The following is a 21211-nucleotide window of genomic DNA, read 5'->3' as shown; positions in this document are numbered from 1 at the left end:
TCACTAAGGATTCTCAGTGATTTCATTTGCTTCATTTTCCTTCAGATACTTAGAGATTGTTACAATTTAAAAAAAAAATTATTTATTTATTTTGAGAGAGAGAGGGAGAGAGAGAGCATGTGGGGGGAGGGGCAGAGAAAGAGGCGGGAGAGAATCCCAAGCAGGCTGTGTGCTGTCAGTGCAGAGCCTGATGCAGGGCTCCATCTCACAAACCATGAGATCATGACCTGAGTTGAAATCAACAGTCGGATGCTTAACCATCTGAACCACCCAGGATCCCCAAGGTGCTAAAATTTAATCCTGTTTTAGGGGCACCTGGGTGGTTCAGTAGGTTAAGTGTCCAACTTTGGCTCAGGTCATGATTTCATCATAGTTCCTGAATTGGAACCCTGTGTCAGGCTGTCTGCTATCAATGCAGAGCCTGCTTGAAATTTTCTGCCCCCCTCTCTGTCGCCCCCCCTCAAAAATAAATAAAATATTAAAAAAATTTTAAAAATTTAACTCTTTTAGATCTGTGTAAAATATTTACATGGTTTCAAAGTCAAGTATACAAAACATACCTGGCTTCTATCTCTGTCTCTATCCTATTCCTCTTCTCATCCCATTAATAACGATTTCTATTTTTCTTTTTTTTGTTTAGTTATTTATTTTGAGAGAGAGAGTGTGTGTGTGCATGTGTGGGGGAGAGGCGGAGAGAGAGAGAGAGAGAGAGAGAGAGAGAGAGAGAGAGAAAGGGAAAGAGAAAGAGAGAATCCCAAGCAGGCTCTGCTTGGTTAGCACAGAGCCTGACATGGGGCTCGATCTCACCGTGAGATCAGGACCTCAGCCAAAATCCAGAGTCGGTCACTTAACCAACCCAGGTGCCCCAGGAACAATTTCTTTTTAATTTTATGATTTATTTTATGTTGTTTTTTTTTTTTTTTTAGATTTGAGAGGGTTGTTTTTTCATGTCCAAGTACATATGGATGTTTGGTCCTACCAAACAATCCCACTACCCTTCACAAGAAAGAGGAATGTTTACTTTCAGTTTCTCTTTTAGAGAGTGCCTAACCTTTGGTAGCTGACTTGTAATGGGTCAGAGTGCAGGCAGAAGGGTAGTGGCATTGATCCAGTTGGGCATCCAGTAATCGGTCAGCCAGTCAGCCTGGCCTGGGTAGCAGCATTCAAATATTAATGGTAGTAATTGCCTTTGTAGGTTTGAGGAGTACTGAGGGAAATGTTTGTCTTGCAGTTACTGTCAGTGTATCATGAACCTAACGTTCAATATGTTCCTGTAAAATCATAAACCAGAAACTATTAACTGAGGTTATACCATTATTGAAGGCTTCTATTGGTCACCAGATAATCTCTCTCCTTTTTTTTAAAGTTTACTTATTTTGAGAGAGAGAGAGTGTGTGAGCAGGATGGGGATCATAGAGAGGGAGAGAGAGAATCTTTTTTTCCTTTTTAAAAAAATTTTTTAACATTTATTTCTGAGACAGAGAGAGACAGAGCATGAGCATGGGAGGGGCAGAGAGAGAGGGAGACACAGAATCTGAAGCAGACTCCAGGCTCTGAGCTGTCAGCACAGAGCCCGACGTGGGGCTCGAACTCACAAACTATGAGATCATGACGTGAGCTGAAGTCGGTTGCTCAACCGACTGAGCCACCCAGGCGCCCCGAGAGAGAGAGAATCTTAAGCAGGCTCTGCTCTGTCAGCATAGAGCCCAACGGGGGGCTCAATCCCACAAACCATGAGATCATGACCTGAACTAAAATCAAGAGTCAGATGCTTAACCAACTGAGCCACCCAGGCACCCCACCAGATTCTCTCCAGATTGAAGACTAGAGTCTTCAAATACTCTCTCTCTCTCTCTCTCTCTCTCTCTCTCTCTCTCTCTCTCTCTCTCTCTCTCTATTCCATTCTTTGCTGGTACCAGAGACAAGTAATGGGAAGAAAATCAATGATCCAGGAATGGGACTCTCAGTTCAAGTCCATGGGCAGCAGTAGTTTGATCTGTGTGGAGAACATCAAACAAACAGAGTTCTTTCAGAAGTTTCTCTCTCTACCATTGGCTTTTTTAAAAGAAGTTTTCGTGAAAATATATGTAACCCTGTGGAAGTACATCATAACCTTCTCCAGAGAAGATCACCATGCTGTGTTCTTCCAAATGTACTTGGAAATTAAATACATATCTACTGGAGTGTTAACTGTTGTAAGGTCATAAGTTTCCAAGGAAAATATGACTTCATTCAATATCTGAATGTGTTCCTCACAGTTAAAAAGGACTTCATGATGTTCACTCCCAATGTGATCTGCTACCTTTCCAGCAGCCAGTAAATGGGGACTTTCTCCCTGCCAGTTGCAAATGTCTGAGAACATACTGTCCCAGAGCCTCTTTTAGCTGCTTCAATAGGGTGACAGCAACTCAGCTGGAATCCAAGCCCCCTGATAAAAGGCATCCAGTCCTTCTGTCATCCAGTGTTTCTTAATAGCACTGTTAAAAAGGATCCAAAAAAAACAAAAAAAAAGTAGACATGTATATGAAGAGGAAAAAAGAACATGACTAAATCTGCTTGCCCAGGAAACATTACTTACTTTGTCACAATGGAATCACAACAGGTTTGCCTTGAGTTTCAGTTTTAAGGATTGTTCCCCTTGTCTCTTGCATCATCAGTTTTTCTCCTCTCTACTGGATCATTTATAGCATATGTACATCCACACACACTGTACTGTCTCTCATCTTCCACCTTTCCCTGTCCTTTATAGCAAAAGTCCTTGAAAGAGTGGCCTATACTTGCTGTCTCCAGTTCGCTTCACCTTCTCTTAGCAGTTTCTGTGTCAAGACCTGGGAATAGTTTCTCTACACTGTTACAGAGGGCAAGCAGATGTTCATCTCTGCAGTGATGATAGTGAATCATTTCCATAGATGCAACTTTGTCACTTGGCTTTAAATCAAGAATTTGATAGTGTACCAGAAGAAAAGGCTCCACTTTTTTTTTAAGGTTCCATTTTGATAAAGGAGTTGTGATATGCTTCAAGTTAACAAGACCTTTAGCTTCTAAACAAATAGCCAAAAATCCGTCTTCTATCGTGACTGTAAACAAAGATCTGACTTCATAGGTGACCGTGCCCAGGAACACTTTCTTATTGGCAGTATCCTAAAAAATAAATACAAACACCTCATCCAACATACAAATTATTTTCTCAGTTCCTCCTTTATTATAATGATGAAGGACGACTCACCATCCATTTTGGTCTAATAATTAAATTCAAAATAAATTCAAAATAAGTTCAATAGGAGAATTAAAGTCTAATTAAATTAAAAAGGAAAATGTGTTTTGGGGTGCCTGGGTGGCTCAGTCAGTTAAGCGTCCGAATCTTGGCTTTGGCTCAGGTCATGATCTCTACGTTTTGTGGGTTTGAGCCCTGCATCAGGCTCTGCGCAGGCAGTGTGGAGCTTGCCTGGGATTCTCTCTGTCTCCCTCTCTCTCTAACCCTCCCCTACTTGCACTATCTCTGTCTCTCTCAAAATAAATAAATGAACTTTAAAAAAAAAAAAGGAAATGTATTTCGTCTCCTTGTGGTTATAGATTTTGCCTTCGTAACAAAGCCACAGTAAAGATATTTCTTTGCTCGAATTGGTTGCAATCCAAACAACTGGTCAACCATGGCCAACCAATGAAATCCAAAACAGCAATTTATGTGTCTGTTGACATTCTGAAGATGAAGTGAATCTGGACCTCTGTGTGCAATCTTCATAGCACTTAGACACTGATCAGAGAAACCATTATCACTGCCAAAAAGGGCCCAAATGCCACAGATGGCACGGTGGAGTTACAGGCTCTCTCGGTGTGAGCAGGTCAGACTGTTAGCAGGAGTGGAGGCAAGAGCTATGGATTATCTCCATTTTTTTTTTTTTTTTTAAGTAGGCTTCACACCCAATGTGGAGCCCAGTGCAGGGCTTGAGCTTATACCCTGAAATCAAGACCTGAGCTGAGATCAACAGTAGGACACTCAACCAACTGTGCCACCCAGGTACCCCTCCATTGTTCCTAATATAAGCATATCTATGTATCTATATCTAGTCCTCATTTCTTAGATAAATGTTAGTATACTATACATACTTTTCTCTACATTGATTTTTTTTTTTTAAGTAGGCTCCACACCCTAACATAGGGCTTGAACTCACAACTCTAGGATCAAGAGTTGTAGGCTGTACTGACTGAGCCAGCCACGCATCCCTACCTTGATTTCTTTCTCTCAACAATATATCCTGGCAATCAGTCCACTGTTGTATGTAGATATTTTCCTTATTCCCTATTACAGGTACACAGTACCCTATTAGATGGATGTTCTGGTACATTTTAAGACTGAGGGTATTAGGAAAGGTTCAAAGCATGGGAAGTCTTTTGGAAGAGAAGGCCTTTTATTTTGCTAATCTGTGGGTAACTCCAGGGTCCCTAGTGAGGCTTAGATGATGGTGCCAATAGAGAGATGACTGAGTATTATTAACACAAAATTGCTGCTGGTCCTATATAATAAATCTCTTTGTTCTCTGAGCTAAAGAGCAGCTAGAAGGATTTGAAAGAAGAAATAGGCTTTTTCCTCTCCTTCTATACTTCCTTTTTGTAATATACTGTCTGTTACACCATTAGGTTTTAAAGCAAGCCTCGAGTTAACCTGGAGTACAGCTATCTCACAGCAGAGATATCTACCGGGGAAGTGCTGCTTTCACCTTTGTGAAACCACTTTCCTGATAATTGCTATTTCTCCTCTGATTCCTTCTGGAATCAATTCGTTGAGCAGACGAGGTCTCCTGTTACAAATCTCCGACTTGAGTAAAAAGTAGAATAGCTTCACTCCAAAGCCCATTATACACTAGATTCCCAAATTCAGTCTCTAGTCTGTCTCCCATCCCGCATTATGCTCAGCCATATTGTCCAGTAAAGCTCATGGAAGACAGTGTTTCAGTGAGTACTATATAATAGCATAACTAGCAGCATACATAGGCAAAACTCTCAGTGGGGCTAATAGAACAAAACTCAGGGAAAGTAGAACATAGAAGATATTTGCTCTTCTTTTCCCTCTGTCTCAGCCCACCTCCTCATCCCTCCTCAAAGAGAAGAGCTGCTATTATAATTGGCCATACTCGGTTGACCTAGTTATTAGAGGAGTGGGAAGCACTGTTTTAAGAGATTATGCATAAAGCCTATATGAGGAAGATTTTGAAACAGTTCTGAAAAGTCACAAAAATGTGATCAAAAATAGAAACACATTCCTTGTTCTTGGAGAGGACCAATCAACATCATAAATATTTCAAGAGTCTCCAAGTTAATATATAAATTTAATGTAATTCCCTAAAAAGATGCCAGCAAAATTTTCCTGGCACTAGATCCTAAACTTCATATGGAAAAATAAATAAGCAGGAATACTCATGAACATCTTCAAAAGAAAGCAATTAGAGGGGTTGGCCTTACCACATATTAAAAATTACTATAAAGATCCTATAATTAAAACAGTGTGGTGTTGATACCTGGCTAACAGACAAACCAATGGAAATAATTTCAAGCACATGTGGAAATTTAGCATTTGACAAAGGAAGCATCTTAAATCATTGAGGGGAAAGATTAACTTAAAAAAATGGGATTAGCACAACTGGAGAGTCATTTGAAAAAAATATAGTTGAATTTATGTCCCTTACTTTACATTAAAATATACTCCAAATAGATCAGTTATTTCAATGTAAAAAAATGAAACAACATATTCAAGAGTGAATCATATCCATTTCTTTATTACCTGGACATGAGGAAAGCCATTCTATTATAATTCAAATCCCAGAAGCCACGGAGAAAGATCAATACATTTAAATACATCTCTACCTATCTAACATTTGATATCTAAGTTATCTATCTACATATACATACATACAGACAGATACATATAAACTTGTGCTTGGCAAAATCATCATAAGCAAAGTCAAAAGACAAATGAAAAACTGGCAGAAAATATTTTCAACTGAAATTACACAAAATGATTAATTTCTATCAATACATAACAAAAAATAAAGAAGTGTATTGATTGATGCTACAGCATGGATGAACCTTGAAACCATGCCGAGCAAAAGAAGCCAGTCACAAAAGACCACATACGGTGTGATACCATTTACATGGAACATCTAGCATAGGCAAATCTGCAGAGAAGGAGAGGAAGTTAGCAGTCACCTAGGGCTGGGTGGGGTGGGGTGGGGATGGGGTGTGGGAATGAGAATGACTGCTAATGGGTAAGAGGTTTCTTTTGGAGGTATTAAAAATGTTCCAAAGTTATATTATGGTGATGGTGGCACAACTCTGTAAATATACTACTTATTGAATGGTATTCTTTAAATGGGTGAGCATGTCATTCTATGTAAATTATATCATAATAAAACCGTTAAAAAAAAAAAAGACAAAGACAAAAACCCAGGAGGAGAATAGTTAGAAATGTTGAGACAGTTCACAGGAGATGAAAGGCAAATGCCTATGAGACATTTGAAAAAGTAGTCGGTGACATTCTTCCTAAAAGAAATGCACATGCAGGGGCGCCTGAGTGGCTTAGTCTGTTAAGCATCTGACTTCAGCTCAGGTCATGATCTCACCATTTGTGGGTTCCAGCCCCACGTCGGGCTCTCTGCTGTTAGCACAGAGCCTGCTTTGGATTCTCTGTGCCCCCCGCCCCCCTGCCTCTCCCCCAATCGTGCTTTCTCTCTGTCAAAAATAAACATTCAAAACAAAACAAAGAAATGCACATGCAACAGAGGGCAGATTTGTTTTCTGACTGGGATAATAAAGATAATATTTCCTTCAGAGTAAAGCTTAGGCAGGTTATATAGCAGCCCCATATAAGATTAGGGGTTTCCTAGTCTCGGTGTTCCTCTGCTGTGACACAAACCCACTTGGCCACAGCATTCACTCGGGCTGCTCCTCATCATCCCCATGGGACGTGGGAGGCAAGATGAACTGATGCCAACATGAAGCTCAGGCTTCTGCTGTACCATAACTAATAGATTCTCTTGTTTTTGACCTAAGAGTCTGAGGCCTTCTGGTAACACCCACTAAGGCTAACTTGTTAGCACTCAAGGAAGGTGACATCTCAAATCCTTCCCAGTTCCAGACTGGCAGAGGTCCAAAAGCTTGACATCACCCTATGTTGGTAATCCCGGAGAGAAACTTTTTAAAAAAAAAGGTATTCTTTTTTTTAAAGACTTTATTCTGGGGTGCCTGGGTGGCTCAGTTGGTTAAGTGGCCGACTTCGGCTCAGGTCATGATCTTGCGGTCCGTGAGTTCGAGTCCCGCGTTGGGCTCTGTGCTGCCAGCTCAGAGCCTGGAGCCTGTTTCGGATTCTGTGTCTCCCTCTCTCTCTGACCCTCTCCTGTTCATGCTCTGTCTCTCTCTGTCTCAAAAATAAATAAACGTTAAAAAAAAATTTTAAAAAAGACTTTATTCTGAAGTAATCTCTACGCCCAACATGGGGTTCAAACTCATAATCCTGAGATGGAGAGTCATATGCTCCACCAACTGATTTAGCCAGGCACCCCAGAAACTTTTTAAAGTTTATTTTACTTATTTTTGGAGAGAGAGAGAAAGAGAGAGAGTGAGTGAGCAGGGGAGAGGCAGAGGGAGAGGGAGAGAGAGAATCCCAAGCAGGCTCTGCATGGTCAATGCAGAGCCTGATGTGGGCTCAATCCCAGGAACTGTGATCATGAGCTGAGCTGAGATCAAGAGGCAGACACTTGGGGCGCCTGGGTGGCTCAGTCGGTTGAGTGGCCAACTTCAGCTCAGGTCGTGATCTCACAGCTCAAAGGCTTGTGAGTTCGAGCTCCATGTCAGGCTCTGTGCTGACAGCTCAGAGCCTGGAGCCTACTTTGGATTCTCTCTCTCCCTCTCTCTCTGCCCTCCCCTGCTCATCCTCTGTCTCTCTCTCTCTCAAAAAAATAAAATAAACATTAAAAAAAAAATAGACACTTAACTGAGCCACCCAGGTACTCCCAGAAACAGGTATTCTTAAACATCACCAGTGGGATTGCAAAATGGCAAAATTTTTCTGGAGGGAAAATTGGACAATATACAACAAAATTATTACATGTGCATTTACCCTTTGACTCGGTAATCTTTCTGGGAAACTAGCTGACAATAATCCCTTTACAAATGCAAAATATAGTATGCACTTTGCTCTGCATTGTGAAGTTATTTGTAATAAAAGCTTAAAAACAAATCCAAGTATCCATCAATAGAAGACTGAATAAACTAGGGCATATCCACACATAAACATATTTGTATATACTTGTACATAGGTATATATATTTATTTGTATGAAAAAAAGAAGAATAAACAAGATATTTCTGAAAATGGAAAGGGTTCCTAATAAGGATGGGTAGAATGGGTATAAGGAATAAAGGTGGGTGCAAGAATTTAATTCTTTGGGTATCCTTTTAGCTTTGACTTCTGAATCATGTAAATGATTTATATATTCAAAAAATTAAGTTAAATAAGAAAAAAAAAACCTAAAATTGAACACAAACAGAAACCAATGAGTGGAACTGAATATGAAACCCAATTGCACTGAGAACATAATTACTTTTTTTTTTTAAGATTTTATTTTTAAGTAGTGTCTACACCCAACATGGGTCTTTAACTTACAACCCCAAGATCAAGAGTCATATCTCTACTGACTGAGCTAGCCAGGCATCCCGAGAAGATAATTAAAGTTACTTTGGAACATAGACCACTGTAACATTTTGCCCATATAAAGTCTAAGGACAAATAAAACTCCAAAGATACTTTGAACTGCATTCAATAAGTTTATTGTTAGCAATATTGTTGTTCTTGTGCTTTTGTGTATGATAAAATAAAACAAATAAGGAAATATTAATGTTATTAGGAACCAAGATTTCCAAGTTATGAAGATAAAAAAATCACTATAATCCTAACTTTAAATTGGAACTATCAATATAAACCCGTATATATACATATATATGTATATATGTGTGTGTGTGTGTATGTGTGTGTATACATATTTCAGAAACATTTATTGTGTGCCTAGTATATGTGTCAGGCATAGGAGAAACAACAATGAATGATAAAAGTATAAACTCTGCTACAATAGAGTTTATGGGTGATACATATATTAAATATATAATTGCACAAATTAATGGAATTAAGCCTTGCATTTACCAGGAGTTTACACCATCACCATTTGACACATGAAGTTCCTCAGCCTGCAAAGCAGCCCAGCCTGAAATGCAGCCTTATTATTAAGACAAAATACTCAGTGTCTATTTTAAGAAAGATTAAGTGCTCAGAGTGAGGGCCACTTGTGCCAAAAATGAACAATTTGGATCTCTCTTTTTTAAAAAAAATGTTTAATGTTTATTTATTTTTGAGAAAGACAGAGTGCAAGTGGGGAGGGGCAGAAAGAGAGGGAGACACAGAATCTGAAGCAGGCTCCAGGCTCTGTGCTGACAGTTCAGGGGCTCTAATTCACAGACCGTGAGATCATGACCTGAGCTGAAGTCAGTTGCCGAACTGACTGAGCTACCCAGGTGCCCCAAACAATTTGGATCTCTTAACGTGTGTGAGAAATTTTAGTTTTCTAGTGGCAGGAATGAAAGACACAGGCCTGTGCTGAGTTGTCCAGGCTTAGAGGGACAGGCAGTGGTGCCTGCCCTTCCCAGACAAGGTTGAGAAATATGCTGTGTCTTCTTATCTCTCTCTAATAAGAAACATCTTGCTTTGGAGCCAAAGTTGTGAAAGGAACTGGCAGCTAGATTTCAGCTCAGCACACGATTTTTACAAGAAAAGGAGTCTTGTGGTAACTTCGGTGATGGTGTCACTCATCGAGATAAGTCCAGTGCCAGCAAGTGAATTTAGAGTAATCATGGGCTAGATCTAAAGCGAGAGCTCCATGTTGAGCATCCCTGGTGTGCTGCCTGGTAAGGTGTGTGAAGGTGACATAACCTCTGGATATACGCCATCTGTTTCCTGCTTTCTAAAGCTCTGTGACTGTGAACAGTTACTTCCAAAGTCTAGCACTCACGAAAGATTTACAAGTGGAGAGAGGAATCTCTCTTTTTAGTATTTTATGATAAGGAGTTTCAGATCTCTGGTCACCTGGCTTATTGAGGTGTTTTCCATCTAAAAAGGTGCTTAGTGGTTGAGTCCAGTTACTTAGGGAACCACCTGACACCTAGGAACTGGTACCAAGTGAAGCTGGGTGGTCCTCAAAGGAAAGTGAATACAAATTTAACAGTTTAGTGGTATATTTTAGCCATATCATAAGCAAATTGTAGTCAGTTGGGTGTATGCTTGGAAGTGACTAAGAATGCAAAGGGCAATATTAAGGATGGGTACTTTTTAGGCAGTGGTGTGCTGGTAAATGTTTAACAACAGATTCTTTCTCTGGGACAGTGGGAGTAGGGGAGGCCCTGATGTGTAGTTTTCTTGTTTCCACTGTGTAAAAGTTTCCACAGGCTGATTTCAAGCTTTGAAGAATTTAATAAGATTCCCGACAATTCAACAATTCTCATCAGCTGATTCTATCTATAAGCGAACCATTGCTTATAGGTACCATAGTTAAGAGGTAACAAGCTGTCAACAATCCAGAACCTTAACCCAAAAGAGGTAAAGGAAAATATGTAGGAAAATTAAGAAAACGTGCATACAGATTGAAGTGTGACAATGTGCAGTGCTGGTTCCCTGACTTCCCATGTTCCATGGGGCTTGGGCTGTCTCCTGCCTGCAGTCGTTAGTTTGTTCTGATAGTCTTGAGTGGAAGCTCTTTCCTGTGGTTTTCTGCTTCTGGAGTACTCCTAAGAATTCTCAGGTTGAGGTCTGTAGCAGGAACAAACAGTCTTTCTGATCAAGAAGGATTTCTTTCTCCTTCATTAACAAGTAAGAAAGCAAGGATCAACACCCCAGAGTGGGACGACTGTGTTAGTTGTTCATAGTGCCTGTAAGGTCCTTTCCAGTGAGGTCAGGGCAGTCTTTTTCTCATGGTTCTTTAAAGAGATAACACCTCTCATTTTAAATAGTGAAAAGGGTTGTTTTGAAGGATGTTCTGAAAAAGCTACTCACATCTGTTGACAAAGTTGTGCATTGATTTCACTTATAGGAGATATCTAGAATAGTCAAACTCATAGAGACAGTAGAAGGGTGGTGGCTAGGGTCTGCGGGGAGCAGAAAATGGGCAGTTAGTGTTTAAGAAAAACAGTTTCAATTTTGCAAGGTGAGAAAAGTTCTGGAGATGGATGGTAGTGATGGTTTATACAACAATGTCAATGTATTTAATACCACCGAACCGTACCCTTAAAATGGTTATAATGGGTGGCTATATATATGTATATGTATATATGTATATATATGGATATATATACATATATACACACACATATGTATATATACGTATATATACGTATATATACGTATATATATATAATGGGGTGGCTTAAAATGGTTATAATGAGCCTGGGTGGCTCAGTCAAACATCTGACTCTTGATTTCAGCTCAGGTCATGACCTCATGGTTGGTGGGATCCAGCCCGGCATTGGGCTCTGCACTGAGGGCATGGAGCCTGCTTGGGATTCTCTTTCTCCCTCTTGCTGCCCCTCCCCTGCTTGTGCTCTTGCTCTCTCTCAAAGTAAATAAATAAACTTAAATGGTTAAAATGGTAAATTTGATGTTAATTATAATTTACCATACCTTAAAAAAATTAAAAACAACTCAATGTATCACATGAGTCATTTGCAATATTTGGCTATTTCAGCCTGTAATAAGGAAAAGTCTATAACTGGGGACAGGCAGATAAGATGCCTGCCTATTAGTTAATAGACTGAGAGTCAATGGGCTGGCTATGGAGTTTGATTTCGTTGTCATTAAGATAAAAGGCAACTGTTCAGGCCAAGTTCCAGAGTTTCTAAAAATTTAGCTAGAGTTGAGAATTCTATTTGTCTTTTCTGTATTACCTGAGGATTGAGGATGATATGGGCAATGAAGTACTGAGCTTTATAAAGCTCCTTAGTAAAAATTCCAGTGAAATGAATGTTTCCGCCCCTAGAGAGAAAGTTAAGACTCCTTAGGTAGGAAACTTTATGCTTCTGTACAAGTTGTGGCTTTCTGAAAAGAGAAAACTTAATTCTAATAAACACACAATTACCAGGGTGGCTGGGTGACTCCGTTGGTTAAGTAGTCTGACTCCTGATTTTGGCTCAGGTCATGATCTCTCGGTTTGTGCTTTGAGCCTCGTGTCATGCTCTGCTCTGGCAGCGTGGGGCCTGCTTGAGATTCTCTCTCCCCCCCTCTCTCTGCCCCTTGCCTGCTTGTGTGCATTCTTTTTCTCTCTCTCTCAAATTAAATAAATATACTTAAAAAATATGAACACACAATTACCAAAACACATTCATATCCCATTGTTAGGGCAATTTTATATAAAGCATTTGGAAGTGCTCAAAGAAGCTTTGGTTCTGTTCTCTTTTCTAGCTTTAGTTTTGCCAGGATTTTATTATAGGCAGTAGGATATGCACTAGAAACATTCTTTTTTATTTTTTTTTAGAAACATTCTTGACTATGCTTTAAGTGTTTCAAACTCCGTTGTTGGATTAAGATGGTCACCAAACTATCTTTGCTATGGTAACAAGCTGAAGAGCTTGCTTGCTATGTTAATCAGCACCCAGGGATGGAAGAGGGTGAGATCCTCTCCTGAAGTATGACACATAATTAATTTAGAAAGATATCATCAATTATTACCTTGGGAGAGAACATGTTATGGATTGTAAGGGCCTTTCAGGTCATAAAGTATACTATGATTGGCTTTGATTGGCAATGGTATTAAAACCTAGAAACAATCTATAGACAGTTACTATACCAGTTTTAGTGCTTAGCAGTTGGGTATCTTAGCAGTTGTTAACCAGAATGTGGAAGCGATACAGCAGAGCTGAGGAGGTCATTGGTAAGTGTGCAGAGGAGAGTTGGAACAGCAAGCCTCATGTGACTATCTTTATTCATTTTTTTAAAGTTTGTTTTTACTTTGGGAGAGCGAGTATGAGTGGGGGAAGGGCAGATAGAGAGGAAGAAGGGAGAATCCCAAGGAGGCACTGCAGACAGCCCAACTTAGGGCTCAATCCTACAACTCTAGGGTCATGACCTGAGCCAAAATCAAGAGTCAGACGCTCAACCGAGTGAGCCACCCAGGCACCCCTGAGGTGACTTTCTTTAGAAGGGGCTGATTGCAAAGTTGGCCCTTGGCTGGATTTTGGAAACATTCCTACTGCCTTCCACTGATAAGGGTGGCCCACTGTGCTCAGACTATGCAAATAATGTCGTTTATTGCTGAACACCTGCTTTTCTTCTGGGTGTCTGGAGTTTTGGTAGGTGTTAAGCAAAGGGTGCTTACATGACTAGCCGCTGGTAGAAACATTGCTCACTGAGTCTCTGAAAGTCTTCCCTGGGCAAAAACATTGCACATATGCATTTTCATTGCTGGGTCAAGAGTGTGCTGTGTGTGACCCTTCATGGGACAGTGTTATGGGCTGAATGTATCTCCCCCTCCCCACTCCTGCCCCATTCATATGTTGAAGCCCTAACCTCATTGTGACTGTATTTGGAGATAAGGCCTTTATGGAAGTGATTAAAAGTTAAATGAGGTCATTGGGGTCAGACTCTGAACTGACAGGACTAGAGACTTTAGAAGAAAAGTTACTAGAGAGTTCTGTCACTCTCCTTGAACATAAGCAGGGAAGAAAGGCCATGTGAGGACACAATGAGAAGGTAGCTGTCCACAAGCTAGGGAGAGTTCTCACCAGAAACTGAATTGGCCAGCACCTTGATCTTGGATTTCTAGCCTCCAGAACTGTGGGAAAATAAAAATCTAAGCTACCCAGTTATGGCAGCCCTAGCCTCCCTCGGCAAGGGCAACCTGCCTCTCAAACTCAGTAACTAGTGTTCCCACACATTATTTCATCCCTTTATTACTTATGCATGTGTTCTTCAATAATATAAGACTGTTTCATGTTAAAACTTTCATTAAAATAGTATCAAACTGTATATATTCTTCAGCAATTTGTTATTTATTTATTTATTTAATTTACTTATTTATGCTGCATCTTATATTTGTGAGATTTATCCATGTGGATACTTTTGCACTAGTTCTAGAATAATACAAAAAAATTATAAAATGCAAAGACAGTATCACTTCCTAGATTAAGATGCTTCAGGTTTTCCACCTCAAAAAACAGGGATTAAAAAAACACAAGCATCTAAAGAGAATGAGTAAAGGACTGAGTGTGGCACATGGTGATGCCTTTGAATGTTTTTAGGTGGGGATCCCCGCATTGTTAAATCTTTCACTATCTCAAGAAAAGAAAATTTGGATTTATACGCGAAAGCTGCCATATTTTGAATAGTTAACTAATTCAATTTGAGAAACATACAACGTGCACGGGAGTGCACTGCGCGCGCACGCACCCCCCCCCCCCCCCCCCCCCGGCTAAAGCCAAACATAGTCTTGTGCTATGTGTGGCCCACATTCTGCCACATTGTGATTTCTGGCCTGGAAGATGAAAGCCCCAAACTCCATAGTATAATATTTACTTTCCTCAGGGTCTGGTCTTTCCTCTTCCTTCAGCTTTGTCTCCAAACACCACTTTGCTGAGAACAGTCTCTGGCATAGAATAAGCATTCAATAAATACTAATTATTATTATTTTATCTACTGTCTTTTTTTCATTTGGGTCAGAAATGGACTCTTTGTAGTTCTTTTGATCTTCCAGGATCCAGTCAAGTTTATCCTTAATCTACACATATCAAAAAGAGTAAGCAAGGAAGTTCCCTAAATAACAGTATTTACAAATGTTATTTGTTTTCTCAGGGCAGATATGAAAGGGTTTGGGGACCTTGGCATACGTTGCTTAAAGACAATAGTCATAAACTATTACTAATTTGTTTCTGTAAAAATTGTTATGCATAGGTACCATGGTCCCAAACATATTTGAGAATTCTCCCACAATCTTCCATTAGAGTCAGGTTCAATTCTTGTGTCCTTAACCTGTGGCCAAAATGAGGAGGCTGCTGGACACAAAGTTGGTTACCGAGAGCTTCAAGGATGTTCTGTGGTTGCTATGCTAGGAAAGAGCTCTGGGCCTGGCTGCACCTCATGAGCTGTTTAGAGATAGGCTTTTGAATCTTGGGGCACAGTTTGGTGCTTATTTTTTGTTTTTGGTATGCTACCTTTCACTCTCTAGATAAATTTTGAAGTCCTTGAGGAAACAGACCACATTTAAAAATTTTCTCTTACACTAATTGGAACAAACTCAATTTTTAAAATGATTTTTATTATTTATTATTATTTCTTACAAACTCCAAAATTTTTTATTGAAGAAAAACAGCTCTGGTGTTAATGATAGGACCTGAACACTGTTTAATTTGGGATGGTGAATTAATTTCGTTTATCAGTAAACATCTATATCAGTAAGTTCTTAGGTGCAATAGAAGAGTCTAGCTAGTCTAAACAGAAATGGAATCTATTAAGGGACATTAACTCACAAGATCTCCAAAGGGCTTGAGAGTAGAATTGGAGGATACATAGACAGGACAGAATACTCCAGTATTCCTACAAGACCCCAGCGAAGACCCCACATGGATCCTGTAGCTGGGAGCCTGTGCTACTACCCTTACCAGCAAATGGATTCTGGGTAGCAACTGCTTATCACATAGCTGCCTTGAATCAACACCTTTCTACACCTTTCTAGGGTGCAGCTACTGGTGCAGCTAGATCATCTGCCTGAATCTAACTGTAAAGGAGTAAGACAAAGCAAATATCTGGTTCTATCTTGGGGAGAACTCATCCTGTAGGAAACTCCCCAATGTTAGAAAGGTGTTCCAAGGATGGTGGATGTCCATAAAACATGACATGACTTTGATTGCAGCACCATACAAAATTTGGTCTGCAGGCCAGTGTCAATACTCAAAACGTTAGTTATAGGTTCCTACTAGGGACTGAATGTATCCTTCCAAAATTCATGTGTTGAACCTAATCACCTGTATGATGGTATTTGGAGTTGGGGCCTTTTAGAAGTGATTGGGCAATGAGAGTAGAGCCCTCATGAATGGGATCAGTGCCCTTATAAGGAAAGACATTAGACATTAGATATCTTTCTCTGCTCTCACTGTGTGCGGATACAAGATGATGGCCAGCTACAAACCGGGCAGCGGCCTCCAGCAGACGCTGGGTCTGCTGGTACCTTGATCTTGAACTTCCCAGCTTCCAGCATTGTGAGAAATAGTTACTGCTTAAGCCACACAGTCTATAGTACATCTGCTAAAGCAACCTGAACAAATATACCATAGACTGTGTGTTGAGATAAATACATAAATTGTTAAAAGATCTTATCACAGCCTTGTCACATAACTCTCACATTGGTGGCCAATGGGCAGTGGTTGCTGGAGTACACTTAGTATAGCACTACTCTAGAGCAGAGGTCTGCAGACTACACCTCAGGCCAAATCCAGTCTGCTTCTTGTTTTTATAGGCCTGCAAGCTAAAAGTTTAGTTTAAAAACTTTTACATTTTAAAGGGTTGCTAAAGAAACAAAAAAGAATATGCAACAGAGACTTATGTGCCTCTTACAGGCCTGAAATCTTTACTGTTTCTTAAACAGAAAAAGTTTGCCAACTCCTTCTCTGGAGCCTACTCTAATACTGAATTCCTTGAGAAGAAATTCTTGCAAGGTGCCTCGGTGGCTCAGTTGGATAGGTGCCTGACTCTTGATTTTGGCTTAGGTCATGGTCTCACGGTTGTGAGAGCCAGCCCTACACTGGGCTCCATGCTGGCATGGAGCCTGCTTAAAATTCTCTCTCCCTCTCCCTCTTCCCCTCTCTTGCTTGTGTTTTCTCTCTTGCAAAAAATAAATAAGTAAAACAAGGAGAAGAAATCCTTGCCATGTTTTTAGATACCTTGGGTGCTATTCATAGGATGGATACTATTCCTGATATTGTTAATGTATATTTTCATTCTGACAGTTTTTAAGCAGTGGTCTAATTCATTTATAGTAATAGTAAAAAAATATTTTCAATATTTTGGAGAGTTCTTGTCAAAATTTATCAATTCTATAATTTAGTGTTAAATATTCCTTCATTCTATTTTCAGAAAAAAAATCTACTTTCCTCTTAAATATCATCTTTTCCCTTCTGATGTGTACAAAAGTCCTTTTTAGTCTGTTTATTTTCCCTTTATTAACACTGTATTAGGCTGGGTAGATTAACTGCTTTTGCAATCCCCAAATCTCAGTGGCTTAAGCAAATACAAAGTTTATTTCTTGCTCATGTCACAGTTTAGTGTGGGAAGGCAAGAAAGATCTTGGTCTACTTAAGCATTGAGATACCAAGGCTCCTTCTATCTAGTGCCTTCCAGGAGTCTCAGCAGATGAGAGGAGAAAGAAAGGGTGTGAAGAAATGTATGGAGGGTTTTATGAACCTAGCCTCGAGGTTGGAGTATCTCACTTCCACTCACACTCCACTGACAGGAATGCAGGTGCCTCACTACATCTAACTGTAAAGGAGGCTAGAAATGTTGCCTAGTATTATGCTCAGGAAGAAGAATGAACATATTTGGAGAGCAGTTAGCTAGATCCTGCCATCTCCTCAGCTCTTTGGAATTTTCCTTATAATCTGTATGCCTCCATTCTGGCAAGCTGGGAAGAGAAGGGAAAGTGGAAGACGTGCCCCTTCCTTTGAAGGACACAACCCAAGAGCTGTCCACGTCCCTTCTGCTTACATCCCATTGGGCAAAACTTAGTAACCTGGCCACTCTTGCTGCCATGGAAGTCCTTCCTTCCCCGAGGAAATGTAGTTCTTACCATACACCCACCTAAATTGTGAGAGTTCTTTTACCGAAGTAATGAGAGCAAGATGGACATTAGAAGACAATGAGCAGTGTCTGCCATGGTCCCCCCTTTCATCACTCAAATAGTTGTGCCACATTCTCTTTCAGTGGTGGGACACAATGGCATTTTGGGTCTCTAGGAATTACTAGCAGTTCAGAGCCAGTAATTCCTGAAAACTTGGGCTATTTTTCCTTCCCTGAAGCATTCTCTCATTAGTCAATGGCTACAGGCTCCTTTCAGAGGGCCAGAGAGAGAGAGAGAGAGATTAAAACAGTCTGCCTGATGCATTGCAATGTAGACAAGATGGAGTTTGACAGACAGCTGAGAAGCCATACATGTCTGGCTGCCAAATGGGAATGAGAAGGATCTCATGGGGGGGTCAATAAGGAGCAGTTACCTATGTATAGTTAACCCCTTTGTGGCTCTCCAGTCAAGCAGCCAGTGGTGGGTGTGGAGTTGCTGGTGGTCAGCAGGGGTAGCAGTTGGGAAAAACAACCTGGATGACAGCAAACTGAGACTTTCCAGGAAACTACGTTACTTATCTTACGGTAATAATCTTCAGAGAGTAATGTTTCACTCCTGCCTTCTAAATATCTTATCAGTTTTTCTTTTGATCAACTCTAACCAGGCACCATAAAGGGAAGAGGATTTAGGGAAACACAGTTTTCAATCCAGCATACCTAGTCTGCGCATACTCTCACTCAAAGAGAGCCAGATATGTGTCGCTCAAAGGTCAAGATCTCTTGGTGGAGCGCAGGCTTGCTATTTGTTGTGCATATGGCTGGTCAGGATTCCCTAATTTACAACTCTGACTTCTCTCTGCTCCATACCCACTACACAACAGTATAGCAGCCAGGTAACTGTAATCAGATACATTGGATCACAAATAAGAGCAACTCTGGAAGCTAGAAGACGATGTAAAGATACTTGCAGAGTTTTGAGAAAAGACCTGCTTCTGGTCATGATGAAGTAACTGCTTCTCTGTCACTGTGGATAGACAAAGTATATGGAACAACTGTTCACAGACATTTCAGACAGGAAGTGGGCTTTGGAGATCATAAACATCCTAAGTGTGTGGCACAGCTCAGACAAGGTAGAACTGTTTAACTTAAAATGCCGCTGCTGGTCTTTGAAAACATTGCATTAGAAGTATAGGTCGTATCAGTGATAGTGATAGCAAGACTGTCCAGAAGTTTGAAAGTAACCATTTTGCCAAAGAGGTACCATGGCAATAAGAGTTTTCAGCTTTCAGCTTCTGGTTTGCGATTTTGTGGTTGTCACTGTTATCACCATGCATTTCAGGTTTCACTAGGTCAGCACCTCACTTCTGGATACTAGAGTATGAGTTGGTTAAGATACAGTTTTGGCTGCTGTAGTAAAGGCAGAAATAACAATGACTTAAACAAGATAAAACTTTATTTGTCTGTCCCAGAACATGCATTAAGTAGCAGCAGGCTGATAAGATGGCTCCACATAGTCAGGGGGTTGGGCTCCTCCTGTCATTTGCTCTGCCATCTCCAACATGGGGCTCCTGTCTTGGAGCGAAGATGACTGCTCCAGCACCCACCCATGTCTAACTTCAGGAAGGAGAGTAGAGGAAATGGAGGGCATGCGTCTACTCTTTAAGGGCACAACCCTTATATTCCATGAGACTGCCCTTAGTCACATGGCCATACCCCTTGTTAGGGAGGCTGGATACTGCAGCCTTGAGCTGGGTGGCCTGTGTGCAGCTAAAACTTAGGAGCTCTCTTATTAAAGGAATGAGTGGAGAAAACAAGTAGTTTCTGCCACAAGTGCCTTTCATGAAAAGAACAAAACAGACAGGATGTAAGGAGAACAAATCCAAAGGTTAAAATGGGAAGAAGAAAAAGAAAAAAAAAAAAAGCAGGTTTCTTGGGTAGGAAATGATTCCAGCCTTAAATACATAGATGAAAAAACCTGTGAAACTTGATACTCCTTTTTATTTGGTCTGTCATGAAAGTTCCTACTTACATTTTACAGTTCCACGAAATGTCACCTCTCTGCTATCCCAAACACTTTGCTTGTATCTCTTGGCATTTGCTATGCTGTAACATACTCTAGGTCATTCCTAGTTTTGCAACTCTCTCAAGGTGACTCTGAAGGAGCAGGAAAATAGTTAAGAGCAGAACTGCTGATACTGGCCTGTTTGTTGGTGGTATGACCTGATGTCTGAGATTTGCTTTAAAATACTCCAGCATGGGGCACCTGGCTGGCTCAGTCTTTCAAGTGACCGTCTCTTGATTTGGACTCAGGTCATGATCTCACAGTTCGTGGGATCAAGCCCCATGTTGGGCTCTGTGCCGAACGCGCCAAGCCTGCTCAGGGTTCTCCCTCTCCCTCTCTCTCTGCCCCTCCTCTGCTCTCTCTCTCTCTCTCTCTCTCTTTCAACTTAAAACAAAACAAAACAATGTAAAATACTCCAGCAAAAGATGAAAAGGGGGACTAGATGAAATAAGACTGACAAAATGTTGATTTGTTGTAACCATGTAATGGGGGCCTGGGTGATCATAATATTATTTCTCTGTGCTGCTTATGTTATAAAATTTGTAATACAGCAAAGCAAAAGCCCAGTCTCTGAAGACAGCCAGACCTGGGTTCAAACCCTGGTGTCACCATTTACTGGCTAAATGACTTTACCTCCCTATAAATTCAGTTTTTCAAAATGGGAATAATGTGTGGGCCTTTAGAATTCTTGTGAAGGTTAAATGAGATAGAATTTGGGACATCCAGCACAAGGTCTGGCCCTTAGTAGTTGCACTACTACTCGTAAGGGTGCCTGCTAGCAAGCAACAGAAACTGACCTGGTTTTGGCTAATTCCTCGGACAAGCAGCTATTTTGAGCCTGAGCTCCGATCTCTGATTTCTAGACCTAGAGCATTATCTCTGCTATCTGTTCAAAATCTTATCTTGATTTGGTGCTTTGCAATTTATGCCTTCGAATAAAAGGAATATAGTTCGGGCTTATGTCTGGAACTTAGGGCACTCGGCCCTGCAGGGTGGCCATGGGGCTTAGGTCACTAACTGACGTGGAGTGAGTGGCCAGGCCACGGACTGTAGCTAGGTGGACGCTGGTACAGGACGGGGTTTACCCCAAGCAGGCTTGGACCAGCTGCCGCCAGAACTCACGCGCGTCCTCCCCGACTCGCTCACGCCGGGGTCCGGTCGGGGCCCCCTCCCTCGGGTCCCGGCACTCGGCCGTCCCGCGGCGGGTCTGCCAGTTTCCGCGGTTGGGCCAGTCGCCCCTACGTCCCCTCCTGAGCGGCAGGGGGCGGGGCCGCGGGTCTCGGCGCATGATTGGCC

The 21211-nt window shown here is 41.0% G+C and overlaps 1 protein-coding gene and 1 pseudogene across 1 annotated transcript; both read right to left on the bottom strand.

Annotated features, from left to right (window-relative positions):
* Nucleotides 1-1411: 1411 nt before the first annotated feature.
* LOC109263966 (asparagine synthetase [glutamine-hydrolyzing]-like) lies at nt 1412-2651 on the bottom strand (annotated as a pseudogene).
* Nucleotides 2330-21203, bottom strand: LOC128776565 (asparagine synthetase [glutamine-hydrolyzing]-like). Its single transcript, XM_053901348.1, has 3 exons — nt 21200-21203; nt 21038-21165; nt 2330-3141 (listed from the first exon to the last, which is right to left on the bottom strand). Exons 1-3 carry the CDS (start codon nt 21201-21203, stop codon nt 2797-2799), a joined length of 477 nt encoding a protein of 158 aa, XP_053757323.1. The 3' UTR covers nt 2330-2796.
* Between the last annotated feature and the right edge of the window lie 8 nt (nt 21204-21211).

The sequence above is a fragment of the Panthera pardus genome, unplaced genomic scaffold, assembly GCF_024362965.1.
Source record: "Panthera pardus isolate Hobbes unplaced genomic scaffold, ASM2436296v1 HiC_scaffold_1, whole genome shotgun sequence".
Lineage (NCBI taxonomy): Eukaryota > Metazoa > Chordata > Mammalia > Carnivora > Felidae > Panthera > Panthera pardus.
Note: the sequence above shows the minus strand (reverse complement) of the source record. Positions and strands in the feature narration are given on the sequence as shown.